The sequence below is a fragment of the Lissotriton helveticus genome, chromosome 12, assembly GCF_964261635.1.
Source record: "Lissotriton helveticus chromosome 12, aLisHel1.1, whole genome shotgun sequence".
Lineage (NCBI taxonomy): Eukaryota > Metazoa > Chordata > Amphibia > Caudata > Salamandridae > Lissotriton > Lissotriton helveticus.
Window position 1 is genome coordinate 171077162 of NC_136073.1, and position 24435 is coordinate 171101596.

General features: G+C 45.0%; 1 protein-coding gene across 3 annotated transcripts in view; it reads left to right on the top strand.

Annotated features, from left to right (window-relative positions):
• The window catches only part of LOC144799631 (P2Y purinoceptor 4-like), a 267888-nt gene that overhangs the window by 196316 nt on the left and 47137 nt on the right, over positions 1-24435 (top strand). For all 3 annotated transcript variants that reach the window (XM_078671055.1, XM_078671053.1, XM_078671054.1), the window contains 4 exons: positions 2141-2220; positions 3347-3479; positions 11767-11884; positions 20403-20556. In XM_078671055.1, the coding sequence (XP_078527181.1) occupies positions 2141-2220; positions 3347-3479; positions 11767-11884; positions 20403-20556 (485 nt within the window). The remainder of the gene's footprint in view (positions 1-2140; positions 2221-3346; positions 3480-11766; positions 11885-20402; positions 20557-24435) is intronic.

Sequence of the window (24435 nt, forward strand, 5' to 3'; positions counted from 1 at the left end):
TATTTGACCCCTCCACCCCCCCAGAAGTATGATAATGGTCAGGCTGTAACTGCATCAGACTATAACTATTATACATTTAAATTAGTGCAAAGTGATGTCACATATATGAAATAAAGCTGTCTTATATAGTGCATAGGCTGCAATCTTCTGACCATCTCAAGATTAGCAAAGATAGTGTTTCAGGTTATTTCCCAGAACAAAAGTGTGGATGCCAATATATCTTTTTAGCGACAGGGATAAGTTGGCATGGAAGTGGATGATGTATATGGAAATAAATAAAAGGAGCCAGGTGTGGCATTGGCATGGATTCCTTGCATTCTGGTGAAGAACCCAACGGAGAAGCACTTCAGACATAGACAGCCCTTTCCGGAGAGTTATATATAGGATAACTACATGGAAACCAATGATGACACACTTGCCATATCATGTTAAACAAGGCGGTAATGGCTCGGAAGAGGACAAAAGGTCCTTTAATTACATTACTGAATAGGGTTTCCATTGTGTATCATTTCCAATGTGTTCAAGAATTGCTTGGTGTGTGCCAGAAAAAGGGCACATCTCAGCTACCTGTGGACAGAACTCCGGTGTCTGTGAGACCTTCTGCTATTCTGGGAGTTTTGCTAAAATAGCAGCAGAAATGCTGTTTCTACCTGGTATGTTAAAAGCTCCAAAAGAAAAGTATGAAATATGCTGTAAAATCCTCCGCCACACCCTGCGGAAATCGAAAACGTATAGAGATGCATTACAGGGCAGTAAGGACGTTCAGTTAGATATGATGTCTGTGGATGGGCTTGAAGGGCATGACCGGGATTTTGTTTTGCAGTATTTGACACAGAGTTTTGAAATGTTTGGGGCTGTCATTTATGGACCCAAAAGGTTCACTTTTTTGTTTTACAACAGTTATATAACAGTCACCTGCTCAGCATTCAATATATGGACATTTGTATGTTTTAACTACTTTGTAATGCCTGCAATTACTATATCTGCTGACTCAAATAGAGTTTTAAGAAAAAAATGTGCTGTAAAATGGTTGCAGGTAATGTTAGTACAGATCAGCACCTGGATACCATCATGGGTGACAAGCAGCGCTCTACAAATCTACTGATTGATCAGCTTTTCTGGCGTATTCTCCAACATGTTTAATTTGAGGCCATTAAACAGTCCGATGAGGCACTTTCAGATCCACGCCCATATGAAGCTCAGGAATTATTCTTACTGGAAGAGGCATGTCACCCACCAAACGATGATCAGGGTGAACTCCACTACACCACACCAGCCAGAGTAGGACTGATGGTCTATCCATGTTATATAGATATTGGATAACATTTGTAGCGTTGCTCTTGTGAGTTTCATTCATACTTTTAGCAGACACTACTTCATTGAGTCCGAGTCGAGGCGGCCATGCCGTGGGTCAAGTTGTGATTAAGAAGAGAATCAAAAAGCGACCAACAATCAAGCCCAGCCCCCACCAATAATAGGAGATAATACTTCCTCCTTATCTCTGCCTAACCTGAGAATCTATAAAGGATTCACACTGGACAAGAAACAAGTTGCTTTTCTATTACAATAGCACCCAGCAGCCTGATATCTGCTAGGGGGTTTACTCAAATACATAAGCATAATGTTCAATGTGCTGAATGTTGTATTAGTGTTCCTTTGCATTAAGACCCTTCCCACTTTTTTCTGTTCCTCTGTACATTCAACACAATTAATTATTTCTCGCCTCCTCTCCTATTTTATTTCAGAATGGGAAACTCCCCTTTGCATTTCTGCTGCTGAACCATAGGAGACTTGCACTAAAAATAAAATAGTTTTCTATAGAGTTTACTTTCTATGTTTTGCATAAAACTGGCGTAATATTACACAGCATGTGAATCTATAACGGCGATCATGCTGTAAAACTAGTGAAAGGGTGTAACTTTCGGCTGGTGTAACCTACCTTATGTTAGCCACCGTGTTAGAGCTGGAGAGTAAGCTGCCTCTTGGCGCTATGCATTGTGCGTGTGAACCATTGTTGGAATGGCAGGTATTGATTAGTTGGGTGCCAAAGGGAGCGTCTTGTTGGACAGATAGGATGAGCTTTTGATGGAGGGTCTCTTTATATTTGATGTCTCCTGTTTATTCTCTGCTCCTTTAACAGGGACCCTGGAACCGGGACGCTCTTGATGAGGTTGGAGAAGACCACGAAATGACCAAAAGGATCACAGCGCTAACCTCTGGGTAGGTCATGACCCGCGGAGTGAGCTTTAGCACTGATGGAGGCTTGCAGGGCTTGTTCTGTAGACTGGGCGATTCTTCTGATGATCTGTGTGTCTCGTAGTTGCAGAATGTACCAAAGGAGAGAGTTTGGGGGAGGGGACTTTTGTTGCACAGAAAAAAGTGCAAGCTCTCTATGTGTGGGCATTGCAGACGGTTCCATTGCTGTGGAACAGGAGGGGAGCGCCTTCACTCTGTACGTGGAGCATAGCTAAGATGCCAAATATGGTGGGTGTTGTGGGAAATAGCATTGTTGAGGAAAGTAGAGGGTTGTCTCTTTCTATAGGTGATACATTACCCAGGTCCCTGCTGTGTCTGAGTGCTATTGACTCTTGCACTTGTGGAAGATGTGGGGACGTGGTTGTGTAAAAATGTGTCCGGTGTAGCAAAAGGTACCATTGTATGGAATAGTGTTAATGTGGGAAAAACTTGTAGTTTCCTCTCCTATTTATTGTGGTATGTATTGTTGGTGAGATACAGGGGAATGCCTTATGTTATAGTGGTTTACCCCCGGTTGGTTCCTGTGACTGCATGATGTGGTTTGTACCACTGGTAGGTAATGGGGAGGCAGCATGCTCCATAGATGAGGAAGAATTGAAAGGGGGTTCCTAATTTGGGGGGTTGTGGAATGTTTCATTGTGATGAAGGAGGGCTTGATATATAGACTATGAGAACCTGCTTCCTTCCTATGCGATTGAGTTCCGCGTTGTTCGGTTGAGTGTTTGAGGGACGTAGAGCATTTAAGATGATGGTAAATAGCCAAAAATGTACACAGGGGTCATTCCTGGGCCTCTCTTGTATTGGTCAGGCTCAGCAAACTTGTTTATTTTTTAATAATCTGGGGTGTCTTTGTGCTTGGGTTTTGGGTCTGTAGTTTTGGGGATACATTCTCTACTTGGGGATTGATCACAAGTTATTTCTGATCCTGCGTTTTGTGAGATGTGTCCTAGATATGTTTGAGGATAAGTCATTCCATAGATGGGGAATCCTCCTCTGTTTGGTTTACTTGGGATGCACCTTTTGTTGGAATTATGGGAAACTCAGTCCATGGACGATAAGTAACCTGGAGTGCTCAATTTATATTTCTTAGAATTCATACCCACCAAAGTATGCAACTCTGCTTCATCAACGACAGCAGCAGCGATCTCGAGAGCGACGGAGAAGACGGACCCACTCTGGCACACAGAGGACATGAGAGAGAATCCTCAAGACCTGACGAACAGGTAAGAGAAACCCAAAGACCTGGGGTATAGTAGACACCCTTACACTAGGATAACTACTGCAGAGCACCATAGTGGGAATGCATGGAATTAAAAAAAAAAAAAAAAAAGATGGCTCCCAAAAAATTCACTGGCTGAAGTCCATTTGGTCCCTATTAATTAGGTTGGGACTGCGAGAGCTATGGGACGACCCGACAAACGCTATATTCCCTTCCAAGAAACTTCTGAAAGTAAGCTATTGGGAGATGATAAATGCAGAAGTACGTATAAGGGGTTCTTCCTCACACCTAACAGGCCGTTTCCTAGAATTTAAGGCCCAACCGAAAATGGAATTGTATTGGGATGCCATAGAGAAAAATCAGGACCGCAAACTCTATTTTCAATTTAGAGTAGGCTCCCTTCCGGTTAGGTCTTTTACAGCCAATTGGGCAGGGGAAAACGGTAGGGATAAATGCCCTAAGTGTGGTGAAGAACGAGAAACAATAAGTCATCTTCTCTTCTTTTGCCCCTTATATTCTGCACCCAGAGCCATGTGGGTTAAGCCTGTCTGCAGAGCGATTGGTACACGAAGGTACACTGAGGCTTTAAGAATTTTAAGTAGCGATCCCTGCCCTCTAATTGCTATTGCCATGGCTAAATTTCTGAAATGGGCTTGGGTAATCCGTATGCGCATTGTTGCGGAAGGGCTCTGATTATTGTTTGCAGACTGTGTATAAATATGTGGGCCTACTCAATTTGTGTAACTTATGTGCAATACCCCCTGTACTGTTAAAAATGATGGATTTGGTTTTATGAACTTAGCTTTTATGCACTTAAAATAATTGATATTCGGCAATCGTATACAGTAGTTTAATTCAATTCTTAGATATTTATTGAACGTTTTTTTAATGGAATTTTATACTGAAATACTGCAATTTTATGTATGTTTTTATGTATGCTTTTATGACTTAATTGTCAAATAAAGTATGATGATGATGGGAATGCATGGGAAATATGGATCTGATGATGATATGTTTATATCACAAGCTGATGACGTGTGGTGCTTATAGATATGTTGTAATGTATTTGCCCTCTCTGGGGCACCTTCCCTCAGGCTTAGCCCGAATTCCGTTCTGGGCTGGTCTGTTTCCAGTGGGTAACTTGTAATATAACCATTGACTATGTTCATTGCATTCTGCTAAATGTCAAGTGTTTTAATTGAAAATTAAATGCACATTTTGTAATTGCAAAATATTAATAAATACAGTAAAAAATCCACTTGGATAGTAGTTGGCAGGAACTCAGTGACATGATGAGATCAGTTGAAACCCACCCGAGAGCAAAAAAAAACAAGAATTACCCATCCCATCCCCTGAACCTTGAAGACCAGAGACCCTAAGGCCTGGGATGCTGGCAAAAGATGCAGGAGGATCCATCAAAGAAGTGAAAGAAAAAGCACTGACGTGCTTCTGGGAGCTAGGTATTGTGGGATGTACCATTGGTAGGAAGGGGGAAAGACAACTCTGAATAACCAAAGGTGTTAACTTATTGTGGACCCATTCTCTGAATTGCAAAAATGATGTTTGTTTCCTTTGTTTAGGTGTGTTTATCTATTCAAACAGCCATGCATTTTTTGTAAATGTCATTCATCTATTTGCATGAAGTATTTAGTTCCATCCTTGATATCACATGGTTTTAATAGCTGTAGACCAGCACTTCTGTTTTTTACAATTAGTTAGTTGATAATCTTCGGTATGCTGTACCATGAGTCTTTTCTTAGATGTAGTTAAGTATGGAGGATTTTAATGTTAATGATGCTCATGTGTGATTTTATGGATTGTTCAAAGCAGCTCTTTTATTGCTGCTGTTCTGTTTTATGGTTATACTTTTAACTCTATTCTGCAGTTATGTTCTAATTCACACTATCTTTCAAAACGCCCACATGTTGAACAATCGGAGTACGGTGGAGCTACCCCGTAACCAGGAAGTTCAACATGTAAACACACAGTTGCCACAATTAAAAAGACATTCATGGATTTAACATTAGTCGGGGACCAGGAGGTGAGGCCATAAGGGTGTGGTGTGCACTCAGTTGCAGAGTAAGGACATTTCCATCCCTTTCAATTTAAATGGACCATTTTTCAATAACTTTATTTTCAATTTTTAATCACATTTTCAGGATCACATGCTGTAAGACTTAAGTTCTCTCTGTGTATTTTAAACAGAAGCCATATCTTCTCGACTTTGTTTCTTCGCAAATTTTTACACTCTGTTGTGTATGATGGCAGATACTGTTTCCATGGCATGGATGTTCCATTCGTTTCCCCACAACATGATAATTAAGGGAGTAGCCTGGAGTTTCCAGATGTCGGCGATCACGAATCTAGGTGTGAATAAAAGATGGGAGATTAGTTATCCATTGCAGTGCTTGGTGGATATTTAGTGTTCTTGCCTGGATCACTTACAATTGGAAGTAAAGGCTGGAGGTGTACGGTAGCGCCTATCATGGTTCTAATTTGAGACTGTGTTTTTTTCCAATAAATTTAAATACGGATGCAGGGCCACCACATGTGGGGTAAAGTGCCCTTCTTGCCACAGCATTGCAGCGTGCATCCGATGTGCCAAACATACCTTTCAATGTAGTGGGAGACGGGTACCACCTAGTCGTAAGTTTGCATACATTTGCTTTGTGTTGTACACTGCAGGATGACTAGCAGCTCTGGTGCAGATTTTCCACCACGTGTCCTCTCCATCCCTTGGTCCTCTCCCAGTTTACTTTGCATGCTGGTCATGAATTCCAAGATCTGCATTCGAGACTGAGAATGCGGTGCCTTCCGGATAAGAATTGTTGTATTAAAGAACCTCGCTGCAGAGCAGGTTCTTCAAGCGTAGGCATCTTCTAAACCTGTAGCTCCAGAGTTTCTTTCTATTGCTCTGAGCATTGGGTGTGCAATGCACAGGGCCTTAATCGAGCATTGCAGACCAGGCCACAGCCAGTCGAGGGCTTGTACGCTGGAGGGATTTGGATGTGGTGTCATGGGTGGAGTTGCTTGAGTTTCAGCAGTGTTCAGCACCCATTGGAATTTGGCAGATTAATTATTCTAAGGTGCTAAAACAGAACTCATTAACGCAGTTCAGAGGAGAAAGTATAAGCCGTGTGGTTGCTAAGATACAGGGATCCAAGGGAGTGGTAAGAAAATGTGACTACTGAGTAGAGAGGAGGTGCTAGGGTCAGACCTACAGCCAGGACTAATCCAAGGTTGTGCACAGAATTGGTGAGGATAAGCAAGGAACCCAGAAGTTTGCCCGGGTTGTACGTAGTTGGGGGAGTTCTAACATGTCAGGATTTCAGTCTCTCTGGCATAGAGTCTTACATGGATCTTGGCCAGTGGGATCCATTAAGTGCTAAAAAGGCATTTGTGAAGATTTTGTTTCTTTGCGTGAGGCTCATTTACTCCAGCAGTTATTCAGGCTTTAGTAGCCCATGGAGACTACAGGCTGGCCAGGCTGTTTCATATAATCATCCTGGGGGCTTTACATCTGACTGAAGTGATCAAGCTCATAGCTGTATTAGAGAGTACTCTGAGTGACAGTGTCTCATACAATACACATGACCTTAAAATCTTTGCTGCAGTGAGTAAGGAGTCAGGGAAGAGGGTTGTGCATTTGAATTAATCCAGCTGCACTTCCTACTACGCTGGATAAGTCAGGAGTCTGGGATGAAATACCTGCAATCATGTGAGACATTTCTAATGCTTGTACAACAGTTCTAAAGTCATCATCTGGAAAACATGCTTGGTTTCCATTAGAATGCAGTCAAAGAAGTGGGGTTTTGAAAAATCACACTATGCGTTCAGCTCAAAATACAAAAAAGAGGGATTTTACCAGGTATATGTGAAAGCCAGAATTTTTAAAAAAAACCTCTGACAAGAGACCGTTCAAGTAGTACTTTCTGAGGACCAGCACCGCTGTGTTCTTGTGTCTACACGGGTTTCACTTAATAGAGTGACGTGCTACCCAACTCTCAGTATCCCAGGTCACAATGATACAGAGTACAAATGTTTGAGACCTGATGGTCTAAGACATACTTAGTATCATTGGGATATTAATGGAATAATACTATTTCCAGGAAAGTAATATCAATCGATGCACCTGAAAAAGAATAAAGGATCGTCCGTCCGTCTATGGGTTTATACGCAGTTCAACACAGACGTGTAAATGTGTTGTGTTTAATGGTTATTTGCTGCATATTTCCTTCTGCATTAGAAGTGGTGAAAAAGCTTTGATGGGAGTTGGAGAGAGGTGGGTAAATTGGCACAAATACAGTATTACCTCCCTCTCCTGCTTTTAGCAGTGGACTTTTTCTGTTATTTTTCCTGCATTACAAGAGGAGCTCTGCTCGGTCCTACAGGTGTCGTCATCTCCAGGTCTTTCTGACATCAGTCGCAGGTCGTTGCTTTCACCCTCGAAGGAATGGCCCAACATTGCCTCACCTGTCCGATGGAAAACAGAGATCAACCGGTTTGGTTGGAAGCGGTGGCAAATACATTTAAGTAACACCTACCAACCTTCAGAGAAAGGTTTTGGGCAAACAAGGGATACAGGTCTGAAAAAAGCACATGGGCCCTGGTCCACATCTGTTGTCCTGAAAATGCCCAATATATTCACCTGGTCAAAATGATGTATTGTGCAACCATTCACCCTTCAAATGATCAACTCCCAGTCACTCGACTCCCGACACCCAACTCTCTTTCTCACACCAAAGCAGTTGTTCTTAATGACCTTGACAAGGTTTTCCTGTATAATCAAAATCAGCCAAAGCAACAGCCATCCAAAAGTACATCGATGATCTCATCCTACTCAAATGGGCACTCGTTCACAAGAATCACTTTTGAGTACAAAGCAAATTCCAAACCTTGTAAGCCGTCTCTGTTTCTTAGTAAACACACTAATCTTTGGCAAAACAAAAAAAATAAATTTAACCAGAGCCCCGTGGGATCCTCTATTTCTGTCCGTCACTGGTTAAAAGGAGACCAAAGCCTTTTCTTGGTTTACTGTTGCGCAGTGGGGCTGCAATGGAACATCCCCGGATTTCCCCATTGTGACACAGGGATGAAGCGACACAGTGGCTACTGACTTTTGACATTGGTGACTGATGGCCTAAGGTAATATTTCAGTCATAGTGAATGACCAAGTTAACATGTTTGCATAATTTATTTTTTTTTTTTACAAAAAATTTCATCGAATTTTCCCATCCAATGGGGTGAGCCCCCAACAAGAAGTATTCAAACATAGCAATGATCATAGGTATACAAGCTGCTGCCGAGGGTATCCTTTGAGAATCTATAAAACATCCAAACCAACAATCGCCCTGCGGATTATACCACCACTCATTGATGACCAGCAGTTGGGACGCCCAGTAATAAGATTGTACGTCTGCCGCCGCGATACCCCCACAGTAAGTAGATTGGACACAGGTCGCCAGAGCCACCCGGACCTCCCTGCCATCCCACAGGAAACTGTTCAGGAGAGCATTCACTTGACGAAACCAGGACGGAGGGATGGGATAAGGGTAGTTTTGCAATCTGTATAATAAGTGCGGCAAGGACACCATTTTAAAAATCGTGGACCTGCCATAGAGAGACAGGGGAAGCTGGGACCATACCGTCGTCTCCTCCCGGACCACAGGAAGCAGAGGGGCCATGCTAAGTGACCACGCCAAGGTGGGATCCCTGGTGATATGGACACCGAGGTATTTAAATCCGTCATTTGCTATGACGAGCTGTGAGGCCCAGTCTTGACACCCCTGTTCCCCACATATCGGAAAAAGTGTCGACTTAGACGGGTTGGATCGAAGCCCCGTTGTCTTGTCAAACACCCGCAGAATCTCCAACACCCTCGGTCCCGTTCCCCCGGGGTTAGAAAAGAAGAATAGTGCATCGTCCGCGTAGAGTGAGATTTTATCTGTGTACTGAAGTGTGGAGAAGTGTGGCTCAATGGTTAGAGGAGGCAGACCTTGATGCAGAGCTCTGGCCAGGGACCAGGGTTCGATTCCCGCCTCGGCGGGTCTCCGGCTCATTAATTCCCCTGACTGGATATTCTCGCCTCAGTGCCTGTTCTGATCATGGGTCCCACGCTGCAACTCTGGGCAATAGCTTGCTTAGTCTCCACAACGGCCCCAAAAGTGCTGGGATGCCTGGCTGCACCTGGGGGGTGCCCAGGAGTGGACATTACCCAGGAAAGCCAGGAAGGGTTCCTAAGCGGTATACGGACAGCGCCGGGACACCTCCGGTGGAGGTAGCTGTGCGCTTTACAAATTCCGACATTTACATTTACATTTACTCTGGGGACCAAACCAGGCCCCTATAGACCGCATCCAGGCGTACCCACACTGCCAATGGCTCGATGGCCAGAGCGAAAAGAAGCGGGGACAGAGGGCATTTCTGCCTTGTCCCCCTCCGGATATGAAAGGGGTCCGAGCGATACCCGGCCACCCTCACCGAGGCCGTCAGGTCGGTGTATAGAAGTTTAACTTAAGCTCGAAAGCGTGGACCCAAATTTATAGCCTCCAGTAATTTAAAAAGGTATGTCCAGCCCAGGGAGTCAAAGGCCTTGTCAATATCGCCCAGTAGGACAGCTGCGGGACGTCCCAGGCAGTGGGCCTCAGCCACGCGCGACGTATGTTATGCCTGGTGGGACGGTGCGGCATGAAGCCTGACTGGTCCGGGTGGACGAGATCCAGAATACAAGTGCGAAGGCGATCGGCCAATACCTTCCCCAGCAGCTTCGGCTCAAAGTTCAATAAGGATATGGGGCGATACGAGCCCGGGTCTTCCGGCGGTCGCCGGTTTGAGGAAAACAACGATTTCGGCATGCCGCCAATCCGGGGGCAAGATTTCCTGCTTGAGCGCCTGGTGTAGTGCTCCGAGAAGGTGGGGGCCAACGGTCCCCATATGAGGACGTAGGAAGTCGCCGGGGAACACGTTGGGTCCGGGTGCACGGCCCGGGTGGATATTGGTGAGGGCGGCCTGCAATTCGTCTAGATAGATTGGTTTATCAAATGCGTCCCGCTGTTCATCGGATAAGCGCTTCGGAGGGATATCTACGAGGAAGGCATCTATGAGCGAATCTGCGAGTTCCTCACGGGCACTGTATAGAGTGGCGTAGAACTCAGCGAAGACCTGCACCACTGCCTCCGGGGAGGAGAAGAAGGCGCCGGTAGAGGATCTAAGTATTGGGACCTGCGTCGGACCGGACCGCGAACATGTTTGCATAGTTGACTTTCCTCGTAATCAAGGTGTTGATTAATTTTAAAATCACCTTGTCAAATGTTTTGTTGTGTATGGCCCAGGATAGTGGTGCTATATAAACTGTTAAACGTGTTTTTGTCTGCTGATTTCAATAATTAGTTGTCCAGCTGGACGTCAAGTTCAAGATTCCATTTCACATGTATGATGCTGGGCTCTTCGTTACACGGGCCACGTCTCACAGGAAGATTTATTAGAGCCCCCACCTTCGTCATCCATCTTAAAGCACTGGCAAAATGTTAAGATAGCAAGAACAAAGGGCCAGTACCCACAGCACAAACAGACTGACAGATGTTACAACAGTACAGCTGTTTTTTAAAGCACTGTACTTTACAGAAAGGTAGAAGCCTAGATTAATCAGAGTATATTGCATTAACCTGATAAACAGGAGCTCTTGCAATGAGGTATGAGGAGGGTCATAATAAAGCTCATAATACCTTTTCCAATTTCTTCTATCCGGCCTTATTTCGTGACCGGTCAGTTTAGTGAGGCCCAATGTGAGGCACACAGAGCAGTAATGTCTTACAAAAAGGCAATGTTGTTATTATTTATGTATTTATTTGAGAGTTTTATATAGCGCGATCATGACCACTGAGAAGGAGTGAATGCTCTCAAGTTAGGTAGGCACCAAGAGGCTGCTAGATGGTGAAAGGACCAGGGTGTGCTAATACGTCTGCAATCCAGAGCATGTTTGTACATTTATGAGCCTCATTTGCAACTCTTTTAAATCGTTTATATCCCTTTCTTGTTAAAGCAATCTGCAAGAACACCCTTTAGTTCTCGCTCATTCTTTCCTTCTTAACTTGATACCCTATTGTTTAATACCATCCCCATTTTTGTTTTACTTGTTTTCTCTTTCTCTTCCTTCTATTCTTCTCTTCTTTTGTGTACCTTTCTTTCTTTTTTTCATATCTCACATTATCTATTTGTTGTTCCCTTTCTCTGGCCTCTCCTTCATTCTTGCCCTTTATGTATCTTACTTTAAATCGATCACCCTTTGCTAGGTGAGATGCCTCCAACAATCTGAAGCGATGAAATGCTGGCTGGAAACTGAAGATCTCAAGCGAATGTCCCTTGACCAGCTGCAACGTCTCAGTGAAGGCATCAGCCATGACATCCAAAGTAAGTACCTGCTGATGAGAACTTCACGTGAAGCTGACTAAGAGAAGAGCGAACAAGGGCGCAAAGGAGACGCCTGTAACAGTGACATGCCCTGGGAGTCATTGGCCCAAGTGCAAGCCATGAAAATGAATCCCCTCAAAATACTGCTATGAATAAGGTGCTGTGCACGCATCACACCCCTGTGTCCTGTTGTCACTGCACCTGTTGCACTAATGTCATTCATGGGTTTCCAAGTTCCTCATTCTACTCCTCTTTCCTTCTCGCCTCCCAATGTCCACCTCGCCCTCCTCACATCTCCTTCATCCATTTATTGCTCTTCTCTCCATCCCCTTCCTCAGGTTCTCACTTCCCCCTCTTCTATCACTCATCCTCATCTCCTTTTCGCCTTTTCTCCTTATTTCTGGATACTTTCTCTTCCTTTTTCCTTGCCCACTTTGCTCATCTTTCTCTCCGATCTCTTTCTCACTCAACCTCCTATCCTTCTCCCATTCGCTTACCTTTTCCTTCCTTCCACTCTGTTCGTTCACCCTCTCCTTTTCTTCCATCCCTTTCCTCTCCTTTATTGTGTCCTTATCCTCTATCAGTCTGTACCCCTCACCCTGAAAACGTAACACAGCAGTGCCCCTGGCAGGCAGTGTGTCAAAAAACAAATACAAGTCAGAACAGGCAGCCTCTGAAATAACATCACCTAGTGCAGGACAGACAAGGCCCTTTTCTACCACTGGGCCCCAGTGCACTGGACCGACTGCACCAATGGCAGCTACTCCCCTGGCCTGGAAGAGGAAGAAGAGCAGAGTGGACAGGGGAGGCAGAGCGATGGGGAGAGAAGAAACAGAACAAGTAAGAGGAGAGAGCCAGTAAAAGAGAGAGAGAGAGGCAACACTAAAAATGTGGAAGAGGTGTGGCGCCGCGGCCAGGGCGACTGACGCTGGAATCTGGGGACCACGGTTCGATCCCCGGCTCCGGCGGCAGGTTAGCCTAGCACCATGTGACTCTGGGCAATAGCTCGCTTAATCTTCCCGACGGCCCCCAGCGCCTAGAGACCCTTACGGGTGATTGTGCGCTTTACAAATGTGGACTTTAAGAAGGGTCCTCAGTAACTATTTAAGGGCAGTAGCCACCAGCTAGTACTTGAGCGAACACCTTTTCACCTTTTCGAATACACTCTTCTGTTCTGGAAGGGCACACATGGCCCAAATTTATCTTCTCCTTTTCATAATCTTGAGGCTAGCAAGTGCTTCTTTATTTTCTGTTGCGTCACAAGGGGTACTATCGGTGGTAGTGTGAATAAATCCAGGGAAATACCATACCATTACCATATGGTCACTGTATAACCCTGGGTGGTTTCCCCACTGCTTAGAAGTAGCGATAGTGTGAAGTTTCAGTTGTGCTACCTGATAAAAGCTTAGAAAATTCCTCGTTCCTATCTTTCTGCCCATGCAATTTTCAGCAGATAATTCATGGAGTGATTTGCACCAGAAAAAAACAGCATCCAATCACAATTTCCGCCTTCTCAGTTAGTGAAATTAGCACAAAAAACCATTTGCACCCAATGTCAGAATTACCCTAGTTTGCAAAACAAGACAGGGAGTTGGAAACATGTGGTTTCCAACTGTGCCATGAAGCGTTGTAGTCTTTCTTTGTTGACAAATGTCACTGATCTGTCGGTATACAGTGGATCGTGTAGTGTATCCCAAAACCTACGATCAGTGTTATAATATGAAAAAAAATTGACACCAAAGTATCTGACTTTAAAGAATCCCACATGGAAAGAGAGGAGTCAGAGGCCCACAGGTGTGCCTACGTTGAGAATCAAGCTTTGCTTTCTGTGAGGTCCGCTGTGTACATAGCATTCAGTGGCATCAGGTCTGCTTCCACAAATCTATACTTATTTACATTAGAGTTGACAAAAGCCGAGCGACTGTCGTGGGCAGAGAGTAGCTGACGTGCTGAGCAGGACCGACCACTATAGGAATTCCCTTTCTGGGAGGAATAGGGGTTTCATGATCCATCTCCTAACCAGAGAACTTTCACAAAACACAAAAGGACAGATGTATGACCATTGGATTTAGCACCTCACAATTTGCAACAAATTGCGAGGCGCTAAATCCAATGTACAACAGTGTCAGAGACACTGTTACCAATTCCCAAAGGGATCACAAAATGCGAGGCTCATCAATATTCATGAGCCACTTGCAATTTGCGACACCATTGGGAATAGCCAGCCCCACAGGGATGGTGGCCTGCTGGGATCAGCAGACCACCATGTCTGTGACTACTTGTCAATAAAGCAGTTTTTTTAAAAAAGAAAAAATGAAACATGTTCGTTTCATTTTTTAAGGGAAGGTAGTGGTCCCTGGGACCACTGTCTGCCCTTAAAAAATATTTTCCCTGCATTCACAAAGTGGAAGGGGTCCCCTGGGGACCCACTTCCATTTGCGAGTGCTTTACCACCCTTGTGAGAAGGGTGGTAAACTGCGCCTGTTTTGCAACCGCAATTGCGGTCGCAAAAGAGTCATACATTCCTGGAGGACTCGTTATTAGGAAGGGATGCCCTTGGAACGCCCCTAGTTAATAGCGACTTCCAATTCCTATTTTGCTAGTCACAAATAATTTGCGACTCGCAAAATAGGGATAGTGCATAGCCAACTTGTTTTTTGCAGTCGCAAAGAGGTCTGAAACCCCTCTGCAACTGCAAAGAATGGCGTACATTTGGCCCAAAGTGTGGTTTTACTAAAATGGTCTTGGGCGATAGTCAGTTCTCTGATTCTTGGTCAAAGTATGTCTGCTAGATTGAGGATGTTTATAAGGGAGCTCCAATGAACCTGCAGTGCCTTGATGTAAGAGTCTTGTGGGCTGTCAATGGCTTGTGTATAAACCCTTGATGTAGCACTAAGAGAGACACCTTTGGTATCTGACTTCAGTCCTCCAAAAGTTCTCAGCATTTGAGAATTGCAGCATATGTAAAATCCAGCAGAATTTAGCAATGAAGACCAGCTCCAGCAGATATCACTTCACCATCATTCTTTGGCTTGATGGATCAACCTCTCCAGAACATGTAGTAGCAGCTGTACCAAGCAGAGTGACAGTCATCGAGTTGTTTGTTATCACATCTATCACCCGTTACATTGTGGATCGTTAGATCTGCGCCTCACACCTGCCTTCACTGCACTCCTCGGGGCACCTTTCCATTCGTCTCCTGCACCTCCTTGCGTCATTTACTTTTGATGTATTTTTCATACGCACATGTGCAGCATTTCTCCTTCACACCCACATTTTCCTAAAGATTCTCCTCTGGTTCTCCACTGGTATGATCACCCTTTGAAAATGGCCTGCAGTTTCCAGAACTTATCTGGTCTATAACGAGAAAAAAATAATTGCTATCCTTCTGGCATATAGCAAAATACTCTGTTTTTCAGAAACTGCAGTCCCCTCTCATGCACAAACTCTGGCCGGAGCAGATGGACAGCCTTTTTATTTAGTTCCACTGGAAATTCCTGCTTATTGGATTTCTCAGTGCTTACCATGAAATTAATCATATTGGAATGCAATCATGGAACCACAGATGTGGTGTCAACCGTGTCATCAGATTCAGGAGGACTTCCATGCCGATACTGGGAGGGGACGAATGCTGTGATGGTCATGATGGTCATGTTGGCTGGTTACTTGGACTTGGATGATAAGTCAGAACCAGTATTGCAACAGATTGATGCTACTGTATGTTGGCTGTTCTACATCATATCATAAACCTATCCCAGCCAGGGGGTGGCTTTAGCTCAGGTGGTCAGAGAGAGGCTGTGGTCCTACTACTATACATCTCAGCCACCACCACTGGTGATACCAATGTCAAAGGGGAAGTTCTGAGCCTCTCAGCTCTCTCAATTCAATCTTGTCCGCGATATGCTTCAGCTTATCACCATGTCTCCTCTTGGGGGTAATTCGTAGTCAATTGAGACATTGCCATGAATGCAAGTCAAACAGAATAGAGATCTCTGGGGCCCATTACGATGACGGGCGGATCGCCAACGCCATGGTGGCGGATGGCGATCCGCCCGACATTCATGCCCGCCCGCCACCCATTTTCCCCCCGCCATATTACTATGGCGGGGGGACCGCGGCGGACGTAAACACCGTCCGCCACTTTTCGGAAAATGTTTAATATGGTGGCGGTGTCTATTAGACACCGCCAGCCATATTATGATGGGCTAGCTGACATGCCTTTCCGTGGCGGCAATGCCGCCATGGAAAGGCATGCGGAGACTCCCTGTGGGGGCCCGTTGCGGGCCCCCTGGGACTCTGGGGGGTGCACATGGGGGGTAACTATGGTACCCCCCGCATTTCAAAGTGCTACTTGGCAGGCACTGCGCCGTGTCTGTCATGTTGTGCTTTGAAATGCACAACGTGCATTTTTACCATTGCGGCGGGCGGCGCTTTCAGCACCGCCCGCCGCAATGGTAAAAATACAGGAGGCGCCCGCCAGTGTGGCAGGCGCATCCTAATGGCCAAGGCGGGGCCACCGCTCCTATGACGGGCGGTCCGGTTTTGCACGAGGGTGGCGGGCGGGCAAAGTCCGCCCGCCATCCAACTGGACCCCTGAGTATTAGCAAAGGGGACACACAAATAGCCAAGAGAAATGCTAGAGTTGAAATTTGCTAAATTTTTAAATCTACAAATGTGAGTGTATCTCCTCTATTACAAAACCATGCAGCCAGCAGCACACACAGCTAAAATGGAAAAGGTTTGTGGCTTGTCATAAGATTTGACAAGCGTGACATCTGCAGTTCCGTAATAAAACTTGCAAAGCCGGAGATAAGCACAATTGTTCAACACGTAAATGAGACAAATTTTTCTGTAGTGGGATATGATATTGGTCTGATACACCCCCATCCAGAAAAGCGAGACACCTTGATGCCTCCCTTAACTTTGCACTGTTTGCCTCTAAAGTTCTGTTTTTAGGACATTAAATATTACTCACATGTCCTTCATGCTCTAGGATATATGTACTGTTTGCCAACAGATCATTTACATATTTTAGGTTGCATAATATTCCCGGAACACAAAGCGTCTAGTAATTTATTTTTCGCTGCCTCGTGAAACGTTAAATATAGTGGGCTGCGCTTCGCACCCTCTGGGGCATGCCAACCCGGAACATATTAAGAATGCATGGGTTTGGTGTTCTTCATAGCCTGCAAACAGGCAGGGGCTGTTCTTCTGACGCAGCCAGATTACAGTCCAGAAAACAAAATGAAGCATATTTCACAATCCGTTTCATCACAATGAGAAAGGTATGATACTAAATATAGTTCTCATTGCCCATATGTGGGGTTACTAGTTGAGCACTTGGCATAAGTACATATATTTTTCTAAAGATAAATTTAAAATGATGTCTGTATATCTGAGCGACGATGTCTTGAATGGTGGCGTGTGCATAGTTGCTAGTCAAGTTTTGCACCATTCCTGGTTTTTGCCACACACATTGTTTGTGTACTTAACAGGTTTAAGTTCACCTTTAACCGTGCAAAGTTAGTTTCACTGCATTGCAAGATCATTATCTCTATAATCAAACAATGGCAAACGTAGGTTGACTTGTTCTCTACAAGTTAGCCTTTTGCTACATACATTGTTGCAAAGGTCACAACCTTCACGAAAATGTGGGAAAAGTTCAAACTTTACAACTTCAACAAGTTGCAACATTTTCCATCGAAATTTGCAGAGCATGTGAAAAATACTTTTGCATGCTCCTGCTTGAATGCTAACAATATGTCCACGCGCCACATTACATGCCTGTATAGGGAATGATTGCACGCTAGCCAATGCTTGGAACACGAGGCGCTGCATAGTAAAATGGGAGGTAAAAAGTATTAGTGCTGTCGAGGTAGAGAGAGCAGGTCGACTTCTTGTTTTTAATACGTCTAATGTGCCCCATGTTTTGAGAATTCAACATCCAAGGGTACGATCAGAAATGTTTACTGCGTTCTAAGGGACTATAAACCACCACAAACCCATAACTTATTTCTGAAACTAGTGCAGGGGAGAGCCCTCCATTTTGTGGCTCTTGGCTGAATCTTATCGCTGTTCCATTATTACCTCTGCCCGGGTCCCCTGGCTGAGAGAGTATTTTATCCAGACTGTCCACAGTGGTTGTTTTTTCCTTGCGCTTGCCCTCACACTGCTCACAGGGAATCCAACATTCGGCTCAAGAGTTTCCTCTAGTTTGCTAACAGAATGGTCTATGAAAATGAAGAATGCCATAAAAAGGAATACATTAATAATCTCATTCTCAAGAAACCATGAAAATAAGTTTTTCATTTTGCCTTCTGTTAATTGTAATAAAGAACCACTAATAAAGAATGCCATTATGTTGAAAACGTCACTAACCATAATTTTTCCCCTAACATAACCCCACCTCTAGTGCTAAGCCTAAGCATTTTTAATCATCATAGTCCAATCTTACTCCGAAACCCACATTGTATCTTTTAGCGAAATGTTGAAAATTGACACTTCCCAAAAGCTCTTTATTTTTTCTAATTTTTCATTTTTTATTGTAGCATTTCTTCACTTTGGATTTGTAGTTTTGTATTTTTTATAATGGTTTCTACATTTTCTCATAATATCCTATTGAAGAAGGGGCTTGTGAGAACCCCTCTATACAATCACAATTTTACATCCACAGTATCATGCAGCTACAATTGCGTAATTATATAGTTACATGACTTTCTGGACGTGTAGCTACAACTATGTATGAAAACCATACATTAAAATATTTGGTCGTGCCTGAACACACAATTGAAATACATAATTCTGCTGATGCCGGGGATCAATGCGTGAAGGCGAGCCCAATGCATGGCATGGATTCTGTTTTGGGCCTGAAAAGTCTGCACTATACCACACTCTCTCCAGTCATAGTTTGTTTATTGATACTTCCATTTGTATGGTCCCATAGCGCTACATAGAAATATTAAAGGTAGCCACTGCCGGCCCGGCGGGGGCGGACCGCCCACCATCCACACCAGAAACCCCCCCCCGCCTCATTAGGATGGTTGGGGGGTACACGGTGGACAGAAAGACCGTCCGCCGCTTTTCCGCCGGTCGACTCGTCGACCGGGCGGAAAACATGCATAACATGGTGGTGGTGTCTGCGAAACACTGCCATCCATATTATGATGCAGGCGGCAATTGGCTTTTCCATGGCGGAGACTGCGCCATGGAAAGGAAAGCAGTCTTTTCTTAGGGGGCATGTTGCGGGCCCCCAGGGGGGTGGGGGGTGGGTGGCTGCACTTGCATGCAGAAAGTGGCAGACTCCGCGCGGTGCCTGTCACTTTGTGCATGCAAATACACAACGTGCATTCCCAACATTGTGCTGGGTGATGCTGTGAACACCACCCGCCACAATGCTGGGAATGGGGGATGCCACCACCGCGGTGGCATCCTAATTGCAGGTGCGGGATCGCCGCACCCCTGGCAGACGGTCCCGCATACCGTTACGGTGGCGGGGGGGACTTTGTCCGCGCGCCATTGTAATAATGCCCCTAGTGCTGCTGGCTTGCATTTTATTGCTTTTTGCATGTTTTTGCATGCTAAACCATTATTTGGTCCGTATACTTCCGCCATACTTTCTACCTGGGGCTTGAAGGGTATGTGAAGAGCAGCTTTCCTGCTTGCACCTTTAGGGCCTGATTACGAGTTTGGCTGACCGGTTACTCCATCACAAACATGGCGGATATCCTGCCCGCGGTATTACGAGCTCGGCATACGGTATCTCTGTTATGAACCCTGGGTGAGGTGTAGTTTCTCATTGAAAGTTCTGTATACTTTGCCTGGCTTAGGCTGCAGTAAAATGGAGATACTTGTGACAAGATGGAGGGCATCTAGATCATGGGAGACAGAGCTACCGTTCCTTTCTGTCGCTCCTCTCCAACCTCTTTCTGGCTCATGGCTCTGACGCCCTTATAATGTAGCTAGTTCTTGATCTTGCTTCCTGTTGTCTTCCTTTCTTGTTGTCCATTATTTTTTCCATCCTTCAGTCTGTCATGCCTCCATTTTATTTATTTCCTAGTCTCACATCCTCAGCCTGTCCTTATGTTCTTTCATCATCCATCCTTTCTTCCTCTTTTCTTCATTCCATCTGTCAGTCATTCCTTCCTAGTTTCTTCCTCCTTTCCTTCCTCCTCTCAATCTGTGGCTTCTAAAGGCATTTTATAAGCAATGCTTGTTTCCTTCTTTCTGTTCTTTCTTCCTCGTCTTCTTTCTGCTCTCTCGCATTAGATCCTGCTTCCTTTCTGCACTTGTTCCTCCAACCCAAACCCGATTCTTTGTATCTCTGTCATTTTCTCCTTTTTTCACCCAGTCACTCCAAATTTACCGTTACTCTAACCTGCCTGCCATACTCTTATTGCTTCCACTCACCCTTCAGTGCCACCCATGTTTTCCATTCCCCAGCCTCCTTTCCCTCACCTGGCCTTCTTAGCTTCTCTCCCCTGCCCTCACAGCTCTTCCTACTTTCTTTCCTTATCCACAGGGCTTAACCTGGAATTGCTACAGGCGCTCACTGAGAGGGAAGACCTGCAGATAGGCCGCGATGGCCTACTTTTCCACCTGCAGGAGCTCACGCAGAGGGAAGACCTGGACATGAATTGCACCAACACACTTTTTCACCTGCAGGAATCCACCAGGTAAGTGGTGGAGCCTCCTGGACGTGACGGGTCCGCTGCAAGATTGTGAATGGGTAGGTTTGTATGCTGAGAATAGTTGAGAATAGTTGGTTGTATGTGCTGAAAGGTTTTGGGTGTTTTGTTGTAATGGGTGTTAGCTGCGGAGTGGGTGCTTTTACGAGTGGCTATATATTCGGGTTGTTGCGTGTGAGCTGGGTGTGTGCTACAGTATCACTAGGTGCATATGATGGTGAATGGTTGAGTGTGTCCTGTGTGGTGTTTGCTGGGATGGTGTTTGATGTGGCAGTTGCATGTGCTCTATTTAAAGATAGGTGAGGGTGCTGGGGTATGATCAGGTGTATGTGCTGGGGAGTCCAGTTTTGGAATACGTAAATTGTTTTTGGGCCGTTCAAAATCCAGCCTTTTCAACTTTTCATCTGTGGCTGTCATCATCATCTGCGGGGCGATATTATGCTCTCGGTGTCCTATCAGAAACAATATCTTCCCGTGAAGGGCAGATCACTGTTTGACTTGAGGACCTGTTGGCAGAACAAAGAATCTGAAGATGACTGATACACACTGGGACATTCTGGGCTTAAGGTCGCTCTTGTAGGGAGTCGTAATAGTTCCTCCTGTGGTTGACAACCAAAATAAAACGTAGCTTATTCCAAGAGTAATGCACAGCATGTGAATCTAGAAGGGTGTCAAGTTGCAAAATTATTGTTACAGATGAGTAACTATTTTCGTATGTGGAGCTAGTAGGTTATAACAGCAAGCTGCTGTCAGTGGTTTCAAATTATAATTGATTGTTTTTAGACACACAGTTCAGATGAAGCCCACTAAACATCAATTTCTGGTAGTGGGAACTTCTGCACCTGCCAGGGTCATGGATTTTTGATATAAGATCCAGACTCCGGGCTTTTTAATTCCTTTCTTTCCCTCATTAAGTGCAGGCCATGATGGTGCTTGTTCTCTCCGATTCTGGCCCTCGTTCTGATTGGACTGGTATTTTGGTGATTTAATTCCACCTTTGAAAATACATATGCTGCAGAGTTCAGGTATCCACAGAGCAGTGTTGTTTACCGCTCTGAGTACCTGACCTCAGAATGGAGAATAGTCTTAATACCACATTTTCCCTGTTCTTAGCGGCACAATTTGCAATATTTTGGTTTTCCCCAATCAATTTGTGTTGGGAGAACTGCAAGGTATGTGCACTAATTTTGCTCAAATATTAATCCTGAATGAGCTTCTTAGATTATGCCATAAGCATCCTTGTGGGCCAGTCCAGGTGCTTCTTTTACAGTCTACAGAGGGTATCAACCAGCCCTGAAGCATCTGCAGGGTCTACACAAACTGAGTTCAAAACTTTGTGTCTGACTGATCCTGTACACTGTTTATCAAGGGCTTCTTCATGCAATGTATGCTCTCTGAGATTCTCCTGTCTCACTCTGTGGATGATTATAAGCAGTGGATGGCTCGAAAGGCTTTTTTTAAGTAATGGGTGGTACCCTATGGAATGGCTTCCCTTTTGCTCATACTCTGAGAAACAGAGGATCATTTGATTTTCAGGAAGTGATTGACACCTCTTTGACTTATTTCCAGCTCTTAGTCACAGACATACTAGAGGTCCTCCTTGTTGGGGTATATCACCAAGAGACCACTGATTTTGTGATACCAGGACTTATTGGAAATGTTGGGATGGAAAAGATTCTTGCTTGGTGGACGTGCACCCTTGCCCTTGTGACCCAACCATAATGATGTCTGGATCCCTAATGCTAATTGTTGTTGTCATGAGCAAACACAGATAATGCGTGTGTGCCATGACAGGCCTGTCTCACAGATTGCGGTGTTTTTGGACTGTGAGGGGCACCCAAAGTGCTACCCTCATAGTGATGAAAGGCTACGGCCTTTAGCAGGAGTTAAGCAGCACAGCACGGTGGTGGCAGCATACTGTGTAGTGATGAGTAGTTGTGGACCGGTTCTTTCTACCTGCGTCACTGTAGTGAGGCCTACAGGCTCACGCATGTAAATTTCCACTGTTGAATGATTAACTCACTTTTGGTCTACATGAGTTTGGTGTGTAGTGCTGCACAGTGCATGTGGGTTGTACATGTGCTGGGTGTATGTGTGTCTGTGAATGGTACATCACATTGAAGACTCTGGGTTTCATTCTGAGTGACCAGGGGGTGACTGGAGGAACATGAGGAGGTAGAGGAATCCCCTCCAGGCTGATTTGTGGATTGCTGAATTCCTGTGAGCCTGGAAGGCCGGCTCTTCAGGACACTTCAAAGGGTGGGTGCTCTTTGATTCTGAGAGAGGTCACTGGGAAGGGGCCTGGGCACATCTCAGGAAGGAGATGGGGTGGATAGGAGAATCATAGAGTGCAGCTGAGCCCTAGGGGTAAACTTTTGATGCACATATCACTGTGGATGACATCCAGGTGTGAACCTCTAGTCACTCCCACTTCCTGTGTTGTGTGACTATCAGATTTGAAGTCGCTCCTGATGTTACAGACTGCTTTCTTGAGGAAGGACAGGGTAAAGGAGAAGGCACTTTAAAAGGACACAGATCCCCATCATTGACTTCAGAGACTCAGACTCTAAATCACATTTGGTGTCTGAAAAGGGGCTATAAGTGGAGCTAAGGGCCTCCAAAATGTTCAATTGCCAAGCAGCCTGTGAGAGGAGGAGAAGCTCTGCTAGACTTCTGCCTGTGTCCATGAATGGGGGCCAAGGCCTGCCAGTCTCCCTGCTAGTTGAGGGGACATCACCCAGGGAATCCGAGACCACCTGCCCCTGGTGCCTGAAGCAACAGTGCCTGCCTGCTTGCCAAGACCACTGTTACCTGTTAGAAAGAGGAGAGCATTGGAGGCAGAGATGTCCAGTGGAATATCCAGAGATTGGATCCATGCAGCGAGGTTTGAGGAGATGGCTGCTACACTGATCAGGTCGTTGCCCTGTGCAGGTAAAAGTTGCAGCCCTCAGATGCCACAGGAGTCCACTTTGAAGTGGGCCGTGAACGCTGGTGCATCAATTGGGTCATCGCCAGTGTTCATGTTGTAAGACAGCGACCCAGTATGCCAGGTTTGGCCACCCTAAAAATTGCTTCCATGCTGAATGGGCTGTGGCTGATATGCGGTACTACATTGGCGACCATGTATGCCAGGTGGGGCCACCGTGAAGATTGCTTCTGTGCCAATGAGGGCGTGACCCACGCACAGAGTGAGGACGGAGATCGCGTTTGCCTGAGGGGGCCATGGGCACAAGGAAATGAGTGATTCTACTACAGAAAGAGCTTATGCTTTCAATGCTGGCGCATAGAGCTCACTAACGGCGAAATAATGACTCTTCAAAGACTATATGTCCCAGCGTGCTTCTATCATCACAGCGCGTTCAGCGTGGCCCACCAGGGTCTAATTAATTAGTGATACTAGGTTATACTGAAGGGGTTCTGCCCACATCACCCTCCCATACCGGAGCAGGGGTCATCAAAAAGATGAGAAAGTAGAGAAAACGGTATAAAGGGATACATTTCACATTTAATATTTGGATCCAAGAAAAATTAAATTATCTTGTTCTTTACAGCTTAATGTAAATAAATCTAATTGAACAAAATTTATATGGACATATAAACGTATCACAAGAACAAGTGGCACACAGAATTAATCCAAAAAAGAACACATCTCAAAATACACATATATACAACAATTATATACAACATTTACAATATATAAACAACGGCGTACCCTAAGAGAGGTAATTGAAACCTTTCTCAAAATATATACACTCCCACTTATGAGTGATATAGATCTGAAAGGAAATCCTATTCTCTCACAAAACTAGCTGAATACAGGGCGCAAGAAGTTGAAACAAATACACTTAATAATGAGGGGACTCCTTC